Below are 24,149 nucleotides of genomic sequence, written 5' to 3'. Positions count from 1 at the left end.
TAATGCTCCTCCATGTGAAAGCGCCCAGGTGATGAAATATTGCATGCGATTTATCGTGCAGCCCTAATTCCTTATTACAAGTATAGGAAGATGTCTGGTGGATATCTTCCCAACACGTTATAAGCAAACCAATGCAGAGATGAGTTTGCATGGAGCATCATTTTCTGTGAGCGGAGCTGCTTAAAAACACTGGATCTTGAGCATCTCATGTGTAGAAGAACACAGTGCACTGTTTCACTGTGAAACATGGAGCGCATGTATTTGATAATCACACTAAACTGAATTGTGGTTTTGGTTTCATTTTGATTAATCATGCAGCCCTACTAAATTAAGGGTTGTCATGGTACGATAAAAGGTCAAAGGTTAAGAAAAAATATAAAACAGACAGAAGTAGTTATACACAGATAAATCACTGCAAACTAATGCACAAACCTGGGCATTGAATGTTGCGGTGCACACACATTCACACACACACAAACACACACGCTGAGGTCATGCAGTGTTGGGTTACCCAGAGAGGCTAGGTCACTGGCAGAGTTAGTAAAATCATCTTCCATTAGACATGAAGAAGACAGTTCCTCCTCAAGGTTAGTATGAGTGACATCATCAGCGTGAGACGCCGATGCCGCCTCAATATCACTCCTGCTCTCCTCATCCTCACCCTCCACACTTATCCCATCCATCCTGTCTGCGAGCAAACAAACAGGGATGCCCAAAAAAAGAGGAGAGGAAAGAGACAGAGGATGTTAGTGAAGCATTGAGCATTATTTCGGTATTCAAGCGAGAAAGGAAACTTTGCACGTTACTAGAGAGTCAGAAAAGCATTTGTTTAGACCCATTTAGATGTTCAGGTAGTACTTCCTTAACAAAAAGTTTGCTGCCGTCACATTGGGGTATGTGTGTGTTTGAGCTGAGAGAAATCAGGCAGATGGCTGAGAGTGTCTGGCAGAAAGCTGAGCTTTGTGTATGTATGTGTGGTGTGTGTGTGTGTGTGTGTGTGTGTGTGTTGCATGGCAGATTTGGCCTTGACGGCAAAATCTCCTCCAGAGTTCCTCTTCCGCATCCACAGATCTGAATCCCACAGAGCCCTTGACAATACACACTCAATCCAAACACATCGATCTCACTCAGTTATATGGTAACCAGAGCAGAGCTGTACACACGTGGCAGTGAGAAATTAAATAAGAGACAAAACAAGGAGGAAATGGGCTGCACGATTCAGGAGGAAATTCTAATGACTGATTTTCTCATTTCTGATCAATTTTAAAAACATTGTGCTACTTAAAATGCAAGGGCAGCTGTTTTGTGATTACATATAAATATGACTATAAACTAATAATAATAATAATAATAGTATGATTATTAATATTACCATAGTATAATTTATAAAAATAATTGTATTATCATTACTATTGTAATATTTCACTGTAAAATCAAAAAGTTTTTAAGGAAAACAAAGTAATTTTTATTGTACAGATTGAGTGTAAAATTACAATGTTAATCAATTTTTATATTTATTTTCTTTCAGTTGAAAAATAAAATCCATAAAAGTGCATGTTGCCTATCCCTTTACAGTCTCGTCTTCATCTGTGTTCAAATTAAATTTGCCGTTCAACCTGATTAAGGTCTATTAGCACGTTATAAAAGCTGGTTGTGTATTTTCACTCTGAAAACAGCTTCACTCTGAAACACTCACTGCACATACTTATGTAATTAAATCATAACCTTTGCAATTTGAAAATTACATTTCAATTTTATTTTAAATACTTAGGCCAATAGGAAAATGCCACATAATGTCCCTAGAAAAATACCGCAACAACCAGAAAAAAAGAGCAAAAGAAAGAGTACGTTTCTTTTTCATTCTCCTTGATGCTTTTTTTTATTTACTCTCCATGATATGGACACACATACACACACAGGGCAGTGCTAAGCAAATTAACAGAATACATGCAACTGGAGTTGGTGAAAGTTTTGCAGGCAAATATTTTGCTCTACTCGGCTCGAGTTCTCTCAGAAATAGAGGCGAGTGTTTGTGTGTGTAAGTATGTGTATGTGTGTGTTGGTGGGATTATGCGTTCTGCACAATAGGCCTTGTGCATCAAGCCTATAGCAGTTCCCTCCAACCTGATTTTTAATGAGTTCTACAATTAGCAGAGTTCAACAGCCCGAAAGGCCACTGTCTTTCTTCCTCTCTCTTCCTCTGACCCGTTTTTCCTTCACTCCATCCATACACAGGTTTGTCTGTCTCTGCGGGCCGCGAAAGGTTTTCTGCAGTATTTCTGAGCTACAGTAAATGTGCGATTGAAGAGGAGGGAACACTATTAGGCAGACAGGGAGAGGATGAAGAGAAAATGGAGGGCGTCAAAGAGTGCGAGATGAAAGAGATAAAAGGAGAGGAATATTGTGTCTCCCCTTGAGCTGTGAAATGGTACACACGGACATGAGCCGGCACAGAATTAGGCACAGCGGTTAGCCCGCTATGTTAACACCTCGAGTATTAAACAAAACCTTGATGCGCCGCTAACACCCCTCTTCCTCGGCGTGGACGCACACTTTTAATTATACGCAGTGGCTAGCTACAACGCTAAGACCCTTTGGCGTAAACATGTTTAATAACACGCCACAGTTGGTCGCTATGCTAATGCCCCACTGTTTCCGCATGGGTCTCCTATTGGTTAACGTTACACTAATGTGTCGTCTCATTGTCCTGCAATGTGAAATAAAAGAAGAAATGGTGGCTGATGATAACACAGGACCCGGAGGGAAAGCCGAGCTGAAGGAGACACTGTCTATAGGAGTCCTACATGGACAATGAGACACTGATTAACCGGCATGGGTGTGTGTTATAATGACTGTGATGATGATTTAGGCCAAGTTGGCTTGTTGTGTAGGTGTGCGTGTTGGGGCACAGGGCAATGTTTGCAGTCACTAGAGTTCTCCTGATGTATTTCTGCAGGATTATATGGGAAGTGACAGCCTGAACAAATGGAAGTGAAGCCCTCTGTGAACACCTCAAATTAGAGTTCAGAGTATGTAGGTGTGTTTCTTAATGTAATGCTCCTTTGGGCCTTGAAAGCAGACGTGTTGGTTGCCATTATGAAATGAGCAACAAATCGCTTTTTAAGGGCTGAAAGCCACTAATGGACACACACACACACACATACACGGCCTGCTCTTAATGGACACACACACTGGAGTTCATGACCAAATTAATTATCTTAGAAGCCAAACTCCTGCATTCAGCCTTAAGGTTATGAAAATTTTCACAATGTTCTCTAGGAGCCTGAAATAACAATGACAGAATATGTGTTCAAGTTAAAATCATCAAAGAATTAAAATTCTGTTCAGTGTTATTGCAAGCTAAAACAATTAAAAATAATTTTAGTTCATATATTAAAGCATTTAATACAATTAAATATAAATATTAGATTAAAAAAACGTAAAAACCTTAACTGAAATAAGTTGAAGTACTAAAATGACTAAAACTAAACCAAAGCTATATATATATTTATATTACACACACACACACCCAAAAAAACCATTTAAACTAATAAAAATTAAAAGTCAAATAAAAACAGAAAATGTAATACTGAAAATGCTGTTCCAAAGTTGTATGACTTTATTTCTTTTGTGGAACAAGAATATCTCCGTGTTTTTTATCAGTATAATGAAAGTAAATGGGGTCCAAATGGGTTGTTGTTTTGGACTCAATTTACTTTCATTTGTACAGACAACAGTTGAAACATTTTTCGAAATATCTTCTTTTGTGTTATGCAAAAGAAATAAAGTCACATAGGTTTTAATTTTTGGGTGAACTATCATTTTAAGCCTCAAAATGTACACAGCACACGCAAACAATGGGCAAATTGTGCATACTGGGTGAAACAGCCCATGCTTTTAGGCACTAAATTAATTTGAATCAATATTTCTCTTACTTCATTCCATCTTGGATGTTATTTTTTTCCAACAACCATGATACAATGCATAATGAGGTTACCTTATTTATGAAGGATGTGAAGCTGCTTTTAGACTTCCGCCAAAACAAGGTATGTATACCCTTGGTAGCATGTCTACAGAGGCATCTCGCTAGGTTTTGATGCAAAGCTTATGTCTGTGGTATTTCAAAATTAATGCATGTAGATTTGCGTGTGCGTTTGCATGCTTATGAGAAAATGTGCATGTATGCATGCTTGCTTGCATTTATGCATGGTGAGTGTATGTGTGCTTTCGGCCTATAAAAGCCCCCCTGCACTCACCTCCAGCTGTCTTTGACCTTCCTTTTAAGTTGTTCCCAGCTGCACTACAGGCAATAGAGTCAGTATAGAGAGGCAGTTCAGCCATCTTTACTCCAGATCGAGCCTCTGCTATCAGCTGCCTGGCTCTCTCTCGCAGCTGCCTGCGCCGCTCTTCATCGCGCTCCTGACACACACACACAGACAGACAGAAGTGGAGGGAGAAGGGGGTTATTGAACGAGTGGCATCTCAAGTAATTGACAGAAATGCCATTTTCACTCCTCTCTCTCCCATCAGATCAGACTGATAGCAGCTTTTTTTACTAGTCAGGATGGAGGGTCTCTGGCACAGAGGGAGAGAGCAAGAGAGATTCACTGCACGGTTTATTTGTCATCGATTCTGTATGGGTCCAGACATAATAAACCTGAGATATTCGCTGGAATGTGTGATGTGTGAATCAACAAGAGGTAGAGACAGAATATATGCATCAACTACTTGGACATGAATTGACAGATGTGGAAAAGAAAGTAGCAGACAATGATTGGGAAATGTCACTGGGTTGAAACTTGCATTACGTTCATTAGGAACATCAGATAGGGGTTCAAGGGTCTGATATGTAAACCATTTTTAATAACAGTTTGCCATATTGGACTTTTTGCTCATTTTGTTCAAAAGCATGATCTAGTTAAGTCCACATGTCTTACTAAGAACAATTTATGCTTCTAACCACAGATTGAGAACTATAGTTCCAACTACATAACTTCAAACATTACCAACATTTTCAAAGAAGATAATACTGGATGGTTTTTAACAATTTTAACAATATTCACAACGTTGTAGTACCACTACCACTAGCACACTGCTTAGCATGATGGGTAGCCTGGCCCCACACACAGCCACATAAACACACAGACATGCACATATTTTCAAGATGGTAACAGGTTTCTAGAGCAAAGAAGCAGAGAGAGAATTATCCCAGTCGGTTAAAAAAGTGTTAAGTTAATTAACCCAATTTCACCTGTTTCTGTGGACACTGTTTGTCTGAAACCATTGTTGAGAAGGACAATGAGCAGAGACATGCAGATCAGGGAATCCCAGGAGCACTTTTTAGGAGTCCAGCCCCGAGGCCCTTGAGTCTCGGGGTAATTTGAACATGCAAGACAAAGCTAAGGCCAGGTTACACCTGAAAACACAGGAGCGCTCCTGCCAAAACTGAATTGTGTGTGCACTATGTTCTTGCAAAATTAATACATCTGCTCTAATTGGAGGATGGAACAGCCAATGATATGGATGCAAATAAATTACGAAATCAACAAAAACAAACAAAACCACGTGTTTCTGTGAGTGTAACAAAATCTACATCTAATGTATAATAATGTATGTATCGTTTGAACTGTGAGGCTTTTGCCCTGTGCTCCTCATACAATTTAACATAATATAATTGTCATTCTTTCTGCAGTTGAAGTCTAAAACGCCAAATGATCCGCTTAACCTTGCAGGTATCATCACACACAACCTTCGACACACTGTTTTACATATAGTGATTCAGGGTTAGGCCTGCCATTAGCACAGAAAATTAGATTCCTTGTGTGTGTGCGCCTGAAGGGCAGGATTACCACCAGGCCCAGTGTAAACTGCTTTCAGGCAACTCTGGAAATGTTCTGTAATACTGTAGTCAAGGAAAATTAACAAGAGATGAAGAACAGCAGCAGACAGAGGAAAGGAAAGATGCGTCACTCCACACAGACTGTGCTGGAACATTTCACAGAAGCTTGTAAAGGGGCAGACAGACACTTTATGAAGTTGGAAATACATGGTATACTTGGAATAAATGCTGATTCACACTAAATGGATTATAACACTGATGGTGAAAGAAGCCCAGACATATGAATGCAGTTCAGTATTTCAGTATCGAGGATTTCACCATCCAAAAAAAATTATAATAATAGCCTTTTCACAATGTATTACATTTTCAGGCCTGTACTTTCATTATATTTCCACATTGATCATAACCATGGGAACCTTGATTTAAGAACTCAAAGTCATTCAATTGCAATGGACTAAAAAAAAAAAAAAAAAAAAAAGTAGAATAAAAAAAGACAGGTTCTAGACATATATTAATTAATGTTTCAACAAAATAACAGCAAGCAATACTTTTATAACATTTACTAATCTAGATTATTTTTAATTTCTACATGTATTATTTTTTTTATTTTAAATGTATAAACTAATAGACTGACAAATGCTGTAAAAAATATTCACTTAAAAGATTATTACAATATAAATTTTTTTTACTATTGTTAAAGAATTTTACCTTAATGTAATGTGTTTTTTCTGTAATTATTTATTGTGATTTGTATACATGCTTTTAAAAAATCATGCCAACAAAGCATTGAAAATCTGAGACACTTAAAGGAAGTTATGAAAGTGTGAAGTCAAAATGCATGGAAAAAAACTATTACTGAGAGACACAAATAGACTCCCCAAATGAATCAGCCTTACACACTGTGCAGAATAACCACTGTGGAACGATCCATTTCTACAGCAGCAATGAGGTGTAAAACTGTCTGTCCTCTTATGAAGAGATTTCTTTAATGACTCTCTCTTCAAATGGACTTCAAGTGGCTCTTCTTCAGCTACACTGAAGCTTGACCATTCAGTCTGGACTCTCCAACTGAGCTATGTTTGGAGTGAGAGAAAGAGGGAGAAAAAGGAAAAGAGAGGGGAGAGAGATCAGTGGCCCATCCAACCTCCCAGCTTCAGATCTCCAAGGATAATGAGGGGATCCACAAGAACGAGGGAAGTAAAAGAAAGTGAAACATCAGGGGTGCTAGAAATAATGACAAAGTCATAGTGAAAGATGGAGAAGAAAACAAGGTGTGTTGAAAGACTTCACTCTATCTTTTGGGAAGAAAAAAGGGAGGGAGAGATGCGCAAAAGCATTTAATGGAGGGCTGTCGACCTCCTTCTGGACAGGAGATCCACGGGGGAGAGGGGGTGGGCAGCAGAGCTGAGGCCCAGACAGAAGCACTAACAGTGGGCATGGGGTCCGGGTGCATGCACCAGTCTGGCTGCTCTTTTGGAGGGGGCTGGATGGTGGGTGGGGGCTCCAAGGGTGCAGCGAGCCATGGAAGGAGTCGCTCGGCTGGGCACACACACAGGCTCAGGGCCCATGCGCTAACACAGCCGTGCCAGCCAGTCAGAGACGGTGCCAGCCAGTGAAGCACAAACAGATATATTTGTCATGACACACTGAGTGTGCAGAGAAGGGGAGGGCCAGGCACGGGCGGGCACACACACACACACACACACACACACACACACACACACACACACACACACACAACAGCCAATCCAAAAGCCACTCACACAAATGTGTGAACTGATTGCAATCATTAGTAATTTATCAATTCTGGTTCTGATTCCATGCATGATTTCATTAATGATTCTTTTCATAATTTTGAGGGAAAATGAATGTAATACAATCGTAAAACAATACTTTCTTTCCCTCAGTAACCTGCACCTGCAAAGTGTTTTATAACAATATAGATTTTTTTTATTTTAGAGTATACATTTATCTATCAGCTATTAAAAAATATTATATATATATATATATATATTCCCTCAAATATAATACAATGTGTACATAAATTATATTGTAATACAGGAAATTATATGTTTATAGGTGTGTTTGCAGACTTTTCAAACATAAATGATTCACTTGAAAGTTGATTGCTGACAGAAAATAAGACGATGGTGTGAAAATCAACAAGGCTGTGAAAACGTCACCAGTTTAAAAATTAAAAACCAGTTTTTGATTCCCAACCCCACTTGCCTATGAACTCATACAAACGGTAGACAAATATCCAAACCCAAATATTCCGTGCATTTACAAAAGCAATCAAATACGAATGCAATGTTTGAGACACGTTCAAGAAAATGAAAACATTACCACTTCAACGTCTCATCAACCCTCTCTCTCCGTCCTTCAGAAAGTGACCTGTGAAATAAAGAGACTTCCTTGTCCTCTTCACCTTCCTCTCTCTGCACTGTCTATCAAAACCTCCTCTCTTTTATTATTCCTTCTCTCCTATTTCTGTCTTCTTTAAATGGAAAATACAGATCATCTATGATCTGTCCCCTGGCTTCGTGGTCTGTAATGAGAAAACTTCACCTTGTGTCCCCGGCCATTCTAAAGGAAGCATTCGGCTGTTCCTGTTCACAAATCCAATTATATGTAGTCGACAGAGAGAGCGTGTGAGCGTACAGAAGACGAAGCATTCGGTGGACGGACGGGCAGCTTTTCTTCTGTAATGTGGCCTTTGCTTGGTGTTGAGGTGTCAACTTAAAATGCAAGTAGTTGAGCACCAGCTAATCCTACAGCAGCCTGCTTTAGCCCCCAGCCAAACGAGAGCGAGAGAGAGAGAGAGATGCCACCGTGGCCTTATCGCTGGGCTGCAGATGTGGTTCCTGGATCAATGCACATACACCACGATCAATGCATTTGATAAAGAATTAAGAAGGAAACTGTACATGCTATCAAAGGCCGTTGTACATAGCATAATTATGCTTCTGCATGTGTGTAGATGATACTGGTGCGATGCGAGGGTGAACAGATAAATAGAGAGATAGAGGTAGATGTCTTGCGGGCTACATAGCCTGCCCTTAGCAACCGGCTCACAAACAAAAAAAACCCCTCAAACAGTTACCAACCCATTTCGGAGGATGGAAGGATAAAGGCTGATGGCCAGGTTTGTCCCTCAGAAAGACATCTGGCATTTAACGTACAAGCATGAAGGCATCGAAGACATTCCCAAAACACTTATGGTGGGCATAAACAAAAATAACAATGTCAAGCATGGGATTACTACCAAAAACAAAACATGCTTATTTCAATATATGACTGCAGAGAGCCAGAGGCAAGAGGCACACACACTGCTGAATGTGGGCAGTTAGAAAGACAAACCCCCTGATGTGGGTGAAATAGTGGAGTAACAGCTTGAGCAGGTTTAGTTCTGTGCACCTAGGAAGAAAACTTTCCCCTTTACATGACAACATAATTACCCAAAAGAAGCAGCACCATTCACTGCAAGGTGTTCTTTATGGAGTACAAAAAACACACAACTACTTCAGTCAGCATTAAAGCCAGCTTGCTTCCATAATCTCATGTATTTCTGAGTAAAACAAGATATTTAAAGAGAAAAAGATCAGGCTGATCAGGAATTGGTTGGATTGAGAGATGAAGGGAGGGGGTTGAAAAATAACAGGGCTTGGTGAAATCAACTGGAAAGTTGTTGAAGAGGACAAGCAATTTAATACATTTCATACTTTTTTTTTTATGTTCACCAATGTACTGTTCACAGTAACATGTACATTAAAGTGAACATGAAATCAAAATCGACAAATCGCTCCTCCACTGACTTTCCTTTTTTTGTTTTTCCAAAAACAATTTTTTTTCTGCTGCAGACTTGATAGTAGTAATCAAAGATACAGGAAAATAGTAAAAGCTATTTCAAATTTATATTTACTGTTTTAATATATTTTAAAATGTGATAGAAAAATAGATTTTTCAGCTGTCATTACTTTAGTCTTCACTCTCACATAAAGCTTAATATCTTATATACGTACTGATTTTATTTACAACACTAAAATATTTTTTTGCATTATTTTATTTTTATTATTACTTTTGTGGACAGTGATAATTTTTTCAGCATTGAATGCATCATTCATGAATTGAATGCATCATTCATGAATTAAAATATTTTATTTCTACATTATATAAATGTTAAACAAATAGTTAACCAACTAGTTGTGTATTGTTATAGCAAACTCTTATGCACCCTGGCTCCATTCTGGTATGTTACACCCAAATTTCACCATCCAATCAGTTTCTAAATAAACAAAATCAAGAATAAAAGCTTTCACTAGGTCAGTGAATATCCAGTTCAGCTCAGAAATACATCAGATTACGGATGAAAATACAAGAAATACAAAATATGTTGCGGATAGCTATGCACATTAAAGAAAGTAAATAAGGTAATTTTTTTATTTATTGTTAACTTTAAAACTTTAAAAACTCTTTTAGTCTTTAGCAAGACTTGGAGCATGACCATTAAAAATGTATTAATGCGACAGAAAATCAACAAGTTATTGAAAAACGTACTAATGCTTATACTTACTTTAATTAAAGTGTTCCGACAGACACACAATAGCTCATAGCACTCTCTCTCTCCCGCTCTCTCTCTCTCTCTCTAAACAAGCACTTTTCAGTCCAACTGAAATAACTGGATTAATCAATTGCAATTTCATATCGAGATAAACGTAAACTTTATTCGTTTATGATTCCTATTTTATTTATAGGAGACTTATGAACGAGGTTAAAAACTGAAGGATGGCAGAAAAGAGAGAAAGGAATGAGGTAGTGGAAGAGAAGAAAGCAGAGGTCGTTGTGTTGAAAAGAGAGACGGAGAAAAAGAGAGAGACAAGAAAAAAAAGAAAGAAAAAAAGAGGAGACAGCCCCACTGAGAAATGACTGTGTGTGCGTAATGCCGGAGAGAGCAGTGGCTGGATCGCAACTCATGAAGAGATTGAAGGGGCGTCTCTCTCTCTCGCCCCATCTCTCTCTCTCTCTAACAGCTTCTCTGTTCCAACCAAACGTTTTGATCTCCACACACACAGCCATTCAACTACCTTCTATCCATTCTGTTTCATTAGACAGGAATCCGCCAGAAAAAGAAAGGTTTCCAAACTAAAAAGACAATCGGAATGCAGCACGAGAGCAGTCACGTCAGCATGTTAAAATGCATATGGAAGGAGCAGCCACGGTTCCTTTGAAAGTCTGAGGGAATCGTTTGAGGGCGTCAGACCCAAAGAACGGAGAACAGGAGGACGGCTGTGGCCTAATTGGCCCAATTAACTCCGAGTCTCTGGTGCTTGCTGGGACAATTGGTCTTCCCCGGGCCTTCCCACTGACTCTCACGCATCAGAGGCGGGTCGACGCTAACGACTGTGGACTACAGAGAGAGAGAGAAAGATCACTGCTGTATGTGGAGTGTTAGTACTGACAACAGATTTACACAGGAAAAGCAACATATTTGATTACGTGTTGATTTCATGTCTGAAGTCACAGTTAAATGAGGCTGAAAGACAAACATGATAGAGGCCTCTAAACACACACGTACAAGCGTGCAGGGAGGCCACCACGAGTTCAAAGGTTCGCTCCATCTCTCTCTGAGAGGGAGGGTCACGGGTGGCTCTGAAAAGTCACCGCACTGTCACACAGAGTGGGAGGGAGGGCAGAGGATGGAGGAGAGAGTCAGGAGGGTGAAGCAGGGCCTCGTCGGGAAAAATCAAACACAGTCCAATTAAACTAATCATAACGAGCCAGTGAACACGAGGAAGCTCACCTGGAATCTTTTCCCTCTCTTTTTCCTCCCCCTTCCCTGCTCTCTCTTTCTCTCTCTCTCGCCGTACCCTCCATAATTACCCTGGCCAAAGCGCTGTGAAATTACTGCACTGATCAACTAATGCTTGAGAAAATCTGAAGAAACGCACTGTCCCCTTTTTCTGCCACCCTCCCTCCCTTTTTATGATTTAAAGGACTATATAAATGAAAAAAAAATTTCCTTACTAACGCTCCCTCTCCCACTTTCTCTTTATCAAGGACTGAAAAAGAAGAAAAAGAAGAGGGGAGATTCTCTTCACTTTATTTAGGTCTTGTCTATGAAAGAGTGAAAACTGTGGCATAATGTGACTTCCACAAAATGTATTCATCTATCACGTTAAAAAGATGCACAGTGTTAACATGGGACCAGGCAGTAAAAAAAAATAAAAATTTTGATATAAAAAAAGACTATGTGACAGAAAAACTTAAAAATCTAAAATTGCATCACATCTTTCAACTGTTGTCATGATGACACTGAAACACTGCCTTGCCAAGTGGCTCAAAATAAAATAAGTTCAAACTTAAGTACTTAAATTACTAATATACTTAAATTAAAGCTAAACAGAAATATTTACAAAAAGATAAGACAAAATTATTTAAACTTAAAGTTAAAAACAAAAACTGAAAATGTAAAAATTAAAGCCTGTGATAAATATAGTATAGAAATAATCCTATAATAATATCTGCACCCACAGGAATAAGTTAATTCACCTAGAAAAATATGACCACTTCAAAAAAGACAATTTATATGATATATATATATATATATATATATATACAGACACATATATATATATATATATATATATATATATATATATACAGACACACACACACATTATATATATGGTCTGGAATCACTACATGTGTTAACACCCCAAAATCTGCCTTTGTTGAAAAATTGAGGATGAGATTAAATTATTTTGCTGTAGTCAACACTATGCCACAAATGTTGTCAATAGCACTTAACTTAAACTTGGAACATTCTTTTAAGAATTCATGTATGTGTACACTAGCATGAAGGGGGTGTTGTGCTGCTGTGCTTTTTCAAATTTTTCATTAATTAGCGATTTGCTCTCACCAGGGGTGAAGACCGCGAGAGCAATTTAGAGGTTTGGTCCTAATGGATTGTGAAGGCCACCTACCCATAGTACAAAGACAACTACTAAACAATCCTACTATCAAAGACTCTAAACACACATATACAAATTAGCAAAAAGTAGATGAGCAGGAGACAGAAAGTAAAGCAAAGACAGAGACAAACAGACAGAGAGAGAGAGAGAGAGGGAAAATCTTTGGTGGCAAAGATCAAAGCAAGAGAGCCAATGCAGCACAAAGGAGCACAATTAACATGGCATGTAAAAGAACAAGAGAAACACACACACACACACAGAGCAGTTCTTGATGAGAGAGGTGGGCTCACTGATGGGCATACTGAAACACACCACTGACTGAGGACAATGACTGGCCCGCTGGCCATCCAACACACTCTCACGCACAATCAAGTCTGTATGCTAACTGCTAACAGCACTGCAAACATGTAGAAAAATGCTTTATTTAAAAGACCCCTTTATTTTTTTTGACAAAATGTTTAACTTCTATATCCTGTTGAAAGTTGAGGTAGGATATTACAAGGGCTAGTTGCTTTAGAAAAAAAAGACAACAGCCGACAGCAAAACTTGCTAGCTTATACTATGTACAAAAGCAATTAAGATATTTTAAAAATGAATAGACTACTGATAAAAAAATGCATTGGTACTATTTTTAAATGTTTTTGAAAGAAGTCGCTTATGCTTACCAAGGTCACATTTATTTGATTAAAGATACAGTAAATACCTTTATATCATTTCATTGCATTTCATCTTAATGTCAGGATCATTCAGCAGCTGCCAGTAAAAGAAAGCACACAGCATTTCGGCCAATGCTAAAGTGTGTGAATGAAAAGCTCACTACACCCCAATGACTTCCCTCTCTCGCTCTTTCTCATCCATCCTCACTTTTACCCCTCCATCTCTATCTCTGCTTTGAAAGAGTGAAGCAAATCTTAATTTAATTAAAATATTCCCTCTGCATGCGTAAAGTCTCTTCTTAGTGGAGGAGCTTCATGCAGAGGCCAGTGATAAGATAACAGGGCTTACTAATCAAAACAAGACATCAACTAATCTAATCTAAATCACTAACAATTACCAGCGCGCCAAGCCACGCTCCCTTTTGATCAATGTTTTCTATTAAAAAGTGAAACAATTCAATATTCCGGCAGGCTAATGCACTGAAGCCTCATTAGCACATCGTCCTTGGAAAGGAGGCATTGTGAACGCACACACTGACGCTAATTTGTGGTTAATTTACAGGACAAGGACAATCTCCCCTTCATCAGAGCACAGAGGACTTTTGTAGGAGAAAAGAAAATATTTTTCTTTGAAAAAAAAAAAAAAACTTAATTTACGGCAGCATCACAGTGAGGTGCCTTCTTGTTCCTGTTCTTTGCTTTCTTATGCATTTCTTTCAAGGGCATCTCATTTCCTTTTAAAAATTCATACAGCAAAACGTCTGAATAAATCCGCCATACACCAGATATTTCATCATGTTCTGAAAACCCCTCCACTGTGGTTCTGTATATTTATGCCACTGCGTTTCTTCCTCTAAAACAGGATGTCAGGAGAGCTGGAATGTTATTTGGATGTGGCCTGAGCTTTTCGACGTCAAGTGTCAGCTGTCCTGCAGTACTGAGCTCAGCAGAGCATGTTTATTTAGTGTTTGATGTTCCCTGACTGGTCACTTCCTACATCACTACCTGAGTCCTTGAGTAACCCTTAAAGACTTGTCCTGTGTGAAATGAGAGACACTAGCATGCAGGCTCTTGGCTACAGAATAATATTACTCTCTATTACTGACAGGACAAAGGAGCATCCTGAGAGGAGCTGGGAACAGTGGTAAGGACTTACTACGCAGGTGTATATGCACTTGGCAATACCCTTTTCGGAATTTTGGGGAAATTCATGACACATATGAACAGCTTCCTCCTATCCTATGGGTTAATTAATGGTTAATGAAAGACATAGTATTAAGAAACTGGCAGCATCTGCGTCAGGGTATGTCTCTCTCAAGGGATTGACACCCTTGGTAAACATGATCAAAGACTTTTTGATATATATATATATATATATATATATATATATATATATATATATATATATATATATATATATATATATATATATATATATATATATATATATATATATATATATGTATATAAAAAGTGTGAACTCACATCAATAATCTGTGGAGTGTGTGTGGGTGACTGTGCATTAGTGGTGCTTTTGTTTCCAGCCTTCATGGCAGCATCTCTACGGGCCTGTTCCAATAGCAGCCTGGCCCTCTCCTTCAGAGATAGAACCTTCTGCAATCCAGAGAAAGAGATTTTATAAAATAATTTGAATGTAACCAAGTTTCACTTTGTAAAACCACTTTGTATAACCATGATCTGTTTCACCTTCTCTTCACTGGTGTTAGACACTGCGGTAGGTACAACTTCCTGAAAAAAGAAAAAGAAAACATGACATAAGAACAAATCTGTGGATGCCCCATCAGCCTATATGTTGTAAATCAGATTAGCATCTTCTCCAAACGCTATCAGCTTTGCACTCTCATTACGGGCTCCAGCAAGCACCTGATTGGCTGATTGGTATGGCAGTGATTCTGACAGCTGAGGGGAGATAGAGTGACTTTTGCTCCTGATCACTGTTAAGGTATCTACAGGTATCTACACTGTGCAACATATTTAGTAAAACAACCAAATCAGTCACCAACAAACTTAAGGTGCTGCAAACTGTCACCATGGTAACGCACCTCTCATGTCACAGCTGAGGCCTTGATGACATGTCAAAATAAAATCAGGACAAATCTCAGCTGGAAAGTTATTCAGTGGAAGGAATGACAGTGATACATGGCGAGAGTGTGATAAAAGTTGTGCTGCAATACCTGCAAGTGTGTGTGTATGTGTGTATATAAATATATATGCTGTATAGATGAGGAGAGGCTCTCATGCGGAACATGCTATAACCCGTGTCAGTATTAGAGCTGCAGGCGGGACGGCCCGTACATAATGACATGCCACTCCGAGTGACATGCGGCTGCTGTCTGTGCCGATCAGACATCTCACAAAATAGCAAAAATAGCAAACGTAAAAAGCTTCAAACAGCTTTATGTGCTTTGATTTTATATGGCAGCTTTTCCCATTTAAGCTGTAACTGCTTTTCTTTTGGAAGTGTTCAGGGAATTATTCATTTAACATGGATGTGTTTGTTACCTACAATCATGTGTATTAACAGTGGGTACCTCCCTCTAAAATATTCGCATTTTGTTACTTTGCAGCCTGAAATGAAGATGGACACAGTTTTTGTTTTATCCAGCTGTATTTACTCACAGCACACAGTTGGATAAAACAAAAACTGTGTCCATCTTCATTTCAGGCTGCAAAGCAACAAAATGTGATTATTTTAAAGAGGGGTGATTTTTTTCTATACCTGCTGTATGTTTGATGTTGTTTGCTTGCTTGTGTTGGAGCATTAGTCATGTGTGGTTTGGTAATTTTTACTGCACAACAGGGTTCTCGCACTTTCTGACTAATGAATTTTCATAATGTTTCCATGATTTGTTTTTAAGTATGTTTTTACATGACACACACAAAGTATCATTTCTAATCAATTAAATATTTTTGATTCGAGTATAAACAGAAAGTATCAATAATTAGCCTGGACATTTTTTTAAATTCCTTGATATTTTCAGGTTATTGAGAATCTTGGGAACCAGAGTTGTGTGTGACACTGAAAAAAATGTATTCCAATTCAGCTCCGGCAATTTAACTGAAATTAAACTGAGGTAGCATATAAGATATAGAACTACAATTTAAATGAAAGTTAAATTAGATTAAACTGAAATTCAAAGAAATGTATATGACAAAGAAATGTGTATGGGATTTTTAACTAGAAAAAAAAATGGACGGATGGACAGATAGATAGATGGATAGATAGATAGATAGATAGATAGATAGATAGATAGATAGATAGATAGATAGATAGATAGATAGATCGATAGATAGATAGATAGAACATTTTGCTCAGACGTATGTGATTATGTAAGCACGGTTGTGTGTTGACATTTACCTGTGAGAGTTTAACGGGTGTGTGTGTGTGGTTGGTCTGGGCACTGCTGTCTGAGGTGCTGTCAGATTCAGAGTGGCGCAAACTTGCTCTCTTCTTCTTGATAAGATCAGTGTCTCGGTTATATGTGAAGCCCAGTTTGTGTGTGTTTGTTAAAGAAGGCCCGGTCTGCCACTTGAGTGACCCAGATTCAGTTAGTCTTTCGCCAGGGCGTGGGGTCTCGTGCTGCTCCCTGGAGTCTCTGGTGTCAGCGGCGGTCAACCCACCCGACTGCCCGCTCTCCTCTTTTCTCTCCAGCCTGTGAGACAGGTCACCCATGTCCAGTGTATCAGCTTTGAGGAGTTTTTTCTGTTCTGCAGTGGGAGGTTGGCTGGTGGTGGTCTCCAGTATGGTTCTGTTGCTTTGGGCGGGTCGTAGTTGAGGTTCAGTGACAGTTGGAGCTGCTGAAAAGTCACGGTCTGTCGTAGACGCCCGTAAAGAAGGAGCTACATCTTTTAGAACTTCCCCTGGGGAGGTGGATAGAGAACCAGATCCTCCGCCTGTAATGACTGACTTCACTTCCTGCTCTTCTTTAACACCATGGCCACCATTGGTTTCTGCAGCACCCTGATTAGTGGGCTCAGGGTGAATGTCGTTAAGTTCAGCGTAGAACTTGTCTTGGTCGATAGAACTGTTTGTGTCTGTTTCAAAGTCTCCAACTTTGTATGTGCTACGACTGCTGTTGGCTTCGATCTGCACAACATTGAGTTCTTCACCGCTGAAATGTGCCCGGATCTGATACAGGTACGTCATCACCGTCAGTTTATCCGGGATTGCCAGCAGAACCATGTCAGATGGCTCCAGAAGCCGAGAGATTCCCAGACTGGCAAAGCCATCATACGCCTGCATACACACACAAAAAAACAGATGTTTAAAATAAAACATAGGAAATAAAGGACTGTATGAAATGAAATGAGTAAATAATAAATAAAACAAGAACTGGTGGACCAAAAAAGAAGGACTGACTGAAGAATAAAAAGGAAAGGTTTTATTTCAGTTGTGTCATTCCTTTGTAAAACTAAACTAAACTAACCTAGAATAAATCTGTCGACCCCAATAATTCATCAAAATAACTAAAATATATATGGGTCAGACAATAATTCTTCTAAACTAAAGATAAATAGATAATAAATAAATAATTATTAAATGATAAATAAATGCATAAACAATAGAATATATCACAGAATGATCAATAGATAGTATGATAAATAGATATAGTAAATTGATTATTTTTTTATTAAATAAAACTTCATAACCAAAACATTTAACATAAATTAAATAATAATTATTATATAAAATTAAAAGTAAATAAGTAAATAAATGAATAATCTGGATCTGTCTATAAGGTTTAAAAATTAAAAAAAATAATTACGTTGTTTTTTCCAAAAGAAAAAAGAAAAAAAAAAGACTCAGTCTTCTACAGATTTATTTATCAAAGTCAATTATTATATTTGGATTAAACTGGGTGTTAATTTGGACTACTTGATGTAAAGTGTAAAGTCAGGGTTAAGAGAGAATATGGCTGGGTGTCTCGAAGAAAGGGAAGGATGAAATAAATATGAGTTGGGATGGGTGGTGCATTGGATGAAATAAAGGTGAACGGGTGAAATGGACAAACGGTGGAGACTGAGGGGTGAAAATGAATGGTTGGGTGTAGAGTAAAAGGGTAAACTATAGGCTATAGAGTGGGACGGAAGGCCAATGTTAGGGTGTAGGGTGCATGCAGGAATTAGATTTGGGATAAGACAAGCTGGGATCAGTAGAATGCGTCAGGCAGTGACAGCTAATGTCAAGGATGGTTCTCCATGATAAGAGAGCACGATACCAAGAAACACTAAACTAATCCTGCCTCAGTCTTATCGCATACATCTCCCACTCGCCCTCTTTCCATCTCTCTCACTTTCTTCCCCTTTCCATCTCTCTCTCTCTCTCTCTCTCTCTCTGTGAGTATAATTGCACTGATTTGTCCGGTTGAGGAGAACAGGCAGATAATCAAACAGCCAAACTCAATCCCTGATCAGAAGATGGAAGGAAAGAGAGAAATGGAAGGAAGAAGTGAAAGTAAACTGGCTGACATTATCACGATAATCCACCGAACGAATGAAAGAAAAGTTACTTTCTCCTCTCTTAAGAATTTGCGAATACAACAGTATAAAGAAAAGCCTACAAATTGACCTTCTGTCTCGGCCTCCCCCTGATTCGCTATATCAGAGTTGAGCGAATTTCACTCTGTTGACAAGTGTTGACTATTGTCTCAACCTCTGCCATTTACCCATCTACTGACTTTATCAGGTTTGTCCCCTTTATTGGTGTGAGTGAGAGAGAGAGGAAGCAAGAGAAAGGGAGGGGAGGGATAATCAAAGGGAAGCCGATTCTCAATTTACAATTAATCACATCTTTCTTTCTCTCGTGCCTTCTCTTTTTCCTGTTTGCTGGAGGCTAACAATAGCAATAGTTATGCAGAGCTTTGCAGAGCGAGGGAAATGTAAGGTACAGACAGCTGAATAGAAAAAAAGGGGAATGAATAAGGGTGGGAAAACAAAAAAAAGTCTGCAGGTTTATGTTGTTTGGGTTTTAGCTCTAGAAAAAGAGTATATAATTGGTGGGGTGAATGAAACTAAAGTGTCAGATTCCTATACTTTAGCTACATTCACACTGCAGCTGAATGTGGCCAAATCAAATTAGTATTGTTCATATGTGAAATAAAAAAAGAAAAGCAAAACCGTTTGTGATCAGACAGTATAAATAAAAGAAGTATAAACAAAACATGAAAGAATTCTATGCTCACCAAGTCTGCATTTTTTTATTTATTAAAATGACAGTAAAAATATTATTGCAATTTAAAATAACATGTGTTCTATTTTAATGCATTTAAAAAATATATTTATTCATGTGACATCAAAGCAGAATTTTCTTCAGACATTACATCAGTGTCACATGATCCTTCAGAAATGATTATCGGAAAACACAAATTTAGTGCTGAAGAAACATTTCTTCTTACTCCCAATGTTGAAAACTGAAACTCGAGTTACATTTTTTTCCAGGATATTTTGATGAATACCAAGTTCAAAAGAACACCATTTATTTGAAACCGAGGTATTATAAATAATTATAAATGTCTTTACTGTCAACTTTAATCAATTTAAAATGTCTTTTTTTTAATAATAGCATTCATTTATTTAAAAAAAAGAACAGTGACCCCAGACTTTTTAACGGTAGTGTATAAAACATATATTAAAAATAAAGGATAAGGAAAAATAGTGAATCAAATCATTGATTCATTTTTACATAGATTACAAAGAGTGTATGTATTTATTTACAGAGAGCATCAAGCTGCCTGGGAGAAGGAAAAAAGGAAAACAAAAAGGGTGTCTCTGTCTCATTGCTTTAGACTTCAAAACAACAAATCATGTTTGATTAAAATAATTGCACCATGTAAACAGCAGTTTGTGTGCAAGTGCGTGTGACCAAACACATCCAGAAGAATTAAGGCCAAAAACATGCTTCTGATGTACTGCAATAACTACAAAAGCCATTTATTCAACTGACAGAAATGCTGTTTGCTCTCTATCTGTGTGTAAATGATGCAGCGGCACTAATAACCCGTGTGAACTGTGCAATTGTGTGTTTAAGACGTTCCCTTCCTGCTCCGGACTGTCAGCCCCTCCCCCACGCTAAACGGACAATGAAAAGCGTTTTGTTTTGTGAATGACATCGCTGAATGATTGACAGGTATCCATCGCTGTCAGTCACACACACATAACGAGAAGGGCTTTCCCCCCGTTCGCACATTTATCGAGAAACACATACACGCACGTGCACACAGAGCAGATATCATGGGAAATTACTGCTGGTCTCGCTCTAGACACACACACAGGGAAAATAATTATTTTCACGGCCTGTATGACCAAACCATCCTCTCCTCTCCCCTCTGCTATTGATTGCTCTTATCTGTCATATTTCAATAGAGATTATTGCAATCACGGCTGGGCCAGAGAGGGTTGCACTGATTCGATCACATGGAAATGAATGCAGTTTATATAAATGAGTGTGTTTGTGGCTGTATAGAGAGGGCTCTTAACCTCCTCATCTTGGGATAGTAATTTATGTTGAATGACAGCGAGAGGATGCACTCTTCGCTGTGTTGGAGAGTGAAAACTGTGTATATAATAGTCCCAGAACAAGAGAGAGCAGGAAATGAACTCAGGTAGTGTCTGCAGGTATTGAGTGTAGGGTAAAGTGATGACAGATGAAAGGAACATAGGGAAAGGAGAGAGTGAGGAGCACATTAAATACACCTAATAAAGTCTAAATGGAGTTGATCTGAGGGCTGAAATAAAAGTTAATCTGCAGCGCTCCAGAATACAGCTATCGTTCAATGGAGCGGAATTACAGAGGAATTAAGTTTTATACACCCACAAATCCAAATAGATTCCAAATAAATCCAGGAAGCAACTCTTCAGCAAATATACATTTGCTCTGTATCGTGTGCTGCTGTGCATTGTGTGTGTGTGTGTTTTGAGAGAGAGGAAGAGAGATGCTTGGAGTAATCCTTCTTGGCAGAGCCACTTGGCGGTTTATTTAAACAGGCATTTGAGAGCTGACCGCAATATTCACACCTTCTTTGCTCTCTCTCAATTCAAAGCTCATTCGTCATGCACATCCCACTGAATATTCCTGAATGGATGGAACCAGGTATAATGTAAAACAATAATGAGAGAAAGAGGAAGAAAGTTACTAAAAGAAAGTGAAAGAAAAAAGGAGGAATGGGGAGGGGGGGTTGCAATGCAGCAGATTCTGTCTTTTTAAAAATATTTTTATAAAGATTCCATCCAGTGTCACATGATCGTTCAGAAATCATTCTAATATGCAGATTTGGTGTGGATCAAAGTGCATTAACTGTGTTCATATAAAACTATTGTTAAAAAAGAAAAATAAATAATAATATTTCTAAAGTCTATAAGGGCTTGGGTTTGGTGTAGCAATTATACTCTATTATACTGCTTAATTTAAAAAATAAAATAAAAAACTGAAGTTAATAGGAAGTCTGCACAAGTATATTTACAAGTATATGTGTGTGTGTCTGCTGTTGGGAGCTCCTTGGTCCTGCATTTTCCTCTAAGTGTGTGATTAACATCCCTTTATTTCTCTTCCTTTCCTCCCTCTCTTTCCTTCTCCCTCTGTGGAGAAGCCTGTAAAGTTCATTTATAGCATGTTTATGAATTATGATGCTATCTTATGACTCCCAGGTGACTCACTCCATCCACACAAACACACACACTCTTTCCTTTAGTGTCGGCAGGGGAGCCAGCATTCTGAAAGTGGCAATTAGAGAACGCTGGGTGGGAGTGAATCAGAGTTATAACAAAATAAATCACTGAGGAGGATTACTGATGCACAAACAAACGAAGAGAGGAAGAGAGTGTGTAGCATTTACCTTTTTGTTGTTTTCTTTAATATCTTGAGGATTGAGAGCCTTGTAGTCACTAGGAGGGAGGAAAGAACAGCAAGAGAGAGAGAGAGTTAGCTTTAAAAATGCGTCTCATGTAATGGCTGTAACATGCAATTTCACAGCTCTGCAATCAACACAACTAATAGAGTGTGTGTGAGTGCAAGCAAAATTAGTCACACACACACAACCTTTACGCGACCACTCAACACATTAAACGTTTCATCTCTCCTTCTCCATCACACTACCCACTGTGTGCCTGGGGTCTTTCCTCTTCAGCAGGGAAAACAATAGTGGGTTACTCTAAAAATGGACAATATCCTTCATTTTGCTTATATCATAAGCCTCAGCATTCACTACATTTCATTCAAACCTTGATGTGGGCTGTGTACTGTTCCCTGGGGCACAATGTGCTTTAAAAGCCCTCTCAGGACTTTCTCCACATGAAAAAGCATTTATAAACGCTTCACTTCTGTAACAAGCCATATTTTTAGTTAAACTGCATAAATAGATGTAGGACAGATTCCTGGTACTTTAGCGTATGATAAACGCAGAGGGTGGTTGGCCGTGGGGCTGTCAGCACTGTGATGAATCTGCTGTAAGTGTAGTAATTAAGGAGGATTTGAGTCATTCCTGATGAGACCAGACACAGAAATGTTCAGAAATAAGACAAGGGGGAATAAAAACTCTCTAAAATAAACCATATAAGACCCCCCACACAAAGTGAGAGAGATAGAGTTGAATTAAAAGAGGTGTGTGTGTATACAGTTTAGGGCTGTCGCTATTAATTATACAGATGTTATAGAGTAATCTGATGATTATTTTGATCAAAAGGCAACAACTGAAAATCATACACCCACCTTCCAAACCTCTATGACCTTCTTTCTTATGTGAAACACAAAAGACAATATTACAAATTTCAATTTTCGGGGGAGGTATACCTTTAACGTGGGGTAAGTTGAGTCAGCACCCCGTGCTCTAAACTTGGGTACTGCTGACTGAACCACCTAAAGAAACATTTCCTGTGTGTAATGACACTTGTATAAAAGTGTGTACTGTCATGAATGTGCATGGCTTACATTAAGTCTGGTCTGAAGTGGTGTAACAGGGCACAGAATGCCAGTCCGTTCCTCCAGGAAGTGGTGAAGTTGGTGATTTTGACGCCTCTATAGTTTTTCGTGACCTCACGGCACCAGGCCAACAGGGACTGACTTGCATTCGGCCTCCCACCAAGAACAGGACTAGGAATTGGACTGGGCTGTAGAGAAGGAGAAAGAGAGGGAAGGATGTAGTTAAAAAAAGAGAGATTAATATGTGCTATTGACATTAAAATTATTTTTAAAAATGAATGACGTCAGCTTTGACATGGAAATGAACATACTCAGAATCTCACAGACTATTAACTTAACAAAACACTAATATAAATGTTCTAAAATATATTAAATTACAAGACAAAAAAAGAAAAACGTCTTTTCAGTTTCATTGTACACAGTGGGAATGTGTTGCATAACGTATGCAGAACAAAGGAAACGAATTAGAGAAACACAACTTGTAATTATACGGAAACATGAAATGTACACTAAATTACACACAACTCATTTAGCCCAAGCTTTGACCATTTTTCAAATACAGACTTATTTTCTCTATCCCACACACATACAACACTCTTATTATCCCTCTTTTCTTCAAAAGTCCTTAAATTCCAATCAAGAACATCAGATCCAAGCCATCTCTCGCCAATTAGCTTTGTAAACTAAACTTTGTTAAAAAGTCGCTTCTGTTGAACCCTCTGTCTAATTTGAACAAACACACACACTCA

At 38.5% G+C, this 24,149-nt stretch overlaps 1 protein-coding gene across 1 annotated transcript in view; it reads right to left on the bottom strand.

The window, feature by feature from the left end:
• The window catches only part of LOC132111516 (EH domain-binding protein 1-like), a 126,187-nt gene that overhangs the window by 38,695 nt on the left and 63,343 nt on the right, over window positions 1-24,149 (bottom strand). Inside the window, exons 12-18 of the mRNA XM_059518889.1 lie at window positions 23,410-23,588; window positions 22,319-22,367; window positions 16,846-17,724; window positions 15,174-15,215; window positions 14,952-15,080; window positions 4,257-4,419; window positions 512-688 (exon numbers count right to left, since the gene is read on the bottom strand). Coding sequence (XP_059374872.1) covers window positions 512-688; window positions 4,257-4,419; window positions 14,952-15,080; window positions 15,174-15,215; window positions 16,846-17,724; window positions 22,319-22,367; window positions 23,410-23,588 — 1,618 coding nt within the window. The remainder of the gene's footprint in view (window positions 1-511; window positions 689-4,256; window positions 4,420-14,951; window positions 15,081-15,173; window positions 15,216-16,845; window positions 17,725-22,318; window positions 22,368-23,409; window positions 23,589-24,149) is intronic.

This window comes from Carassius carassius, chromosome 31, assembly GCF_963082965.1.
Source record: "Carassius carassius chromosome 31, fCarCar2.1, whole genome shotgun sequence".
In the NCBI taxonomy this organism is placed as follows: domain Eukaryota; kingdom Metazoa; phylum Chordata; class Actinopteri; order Cypriniformes; family Cyprinidae; genus Carassius; species Carassius carassius.
This window is presented reverse-complemented; position numbering and strand designations above follow the sequence as displayed.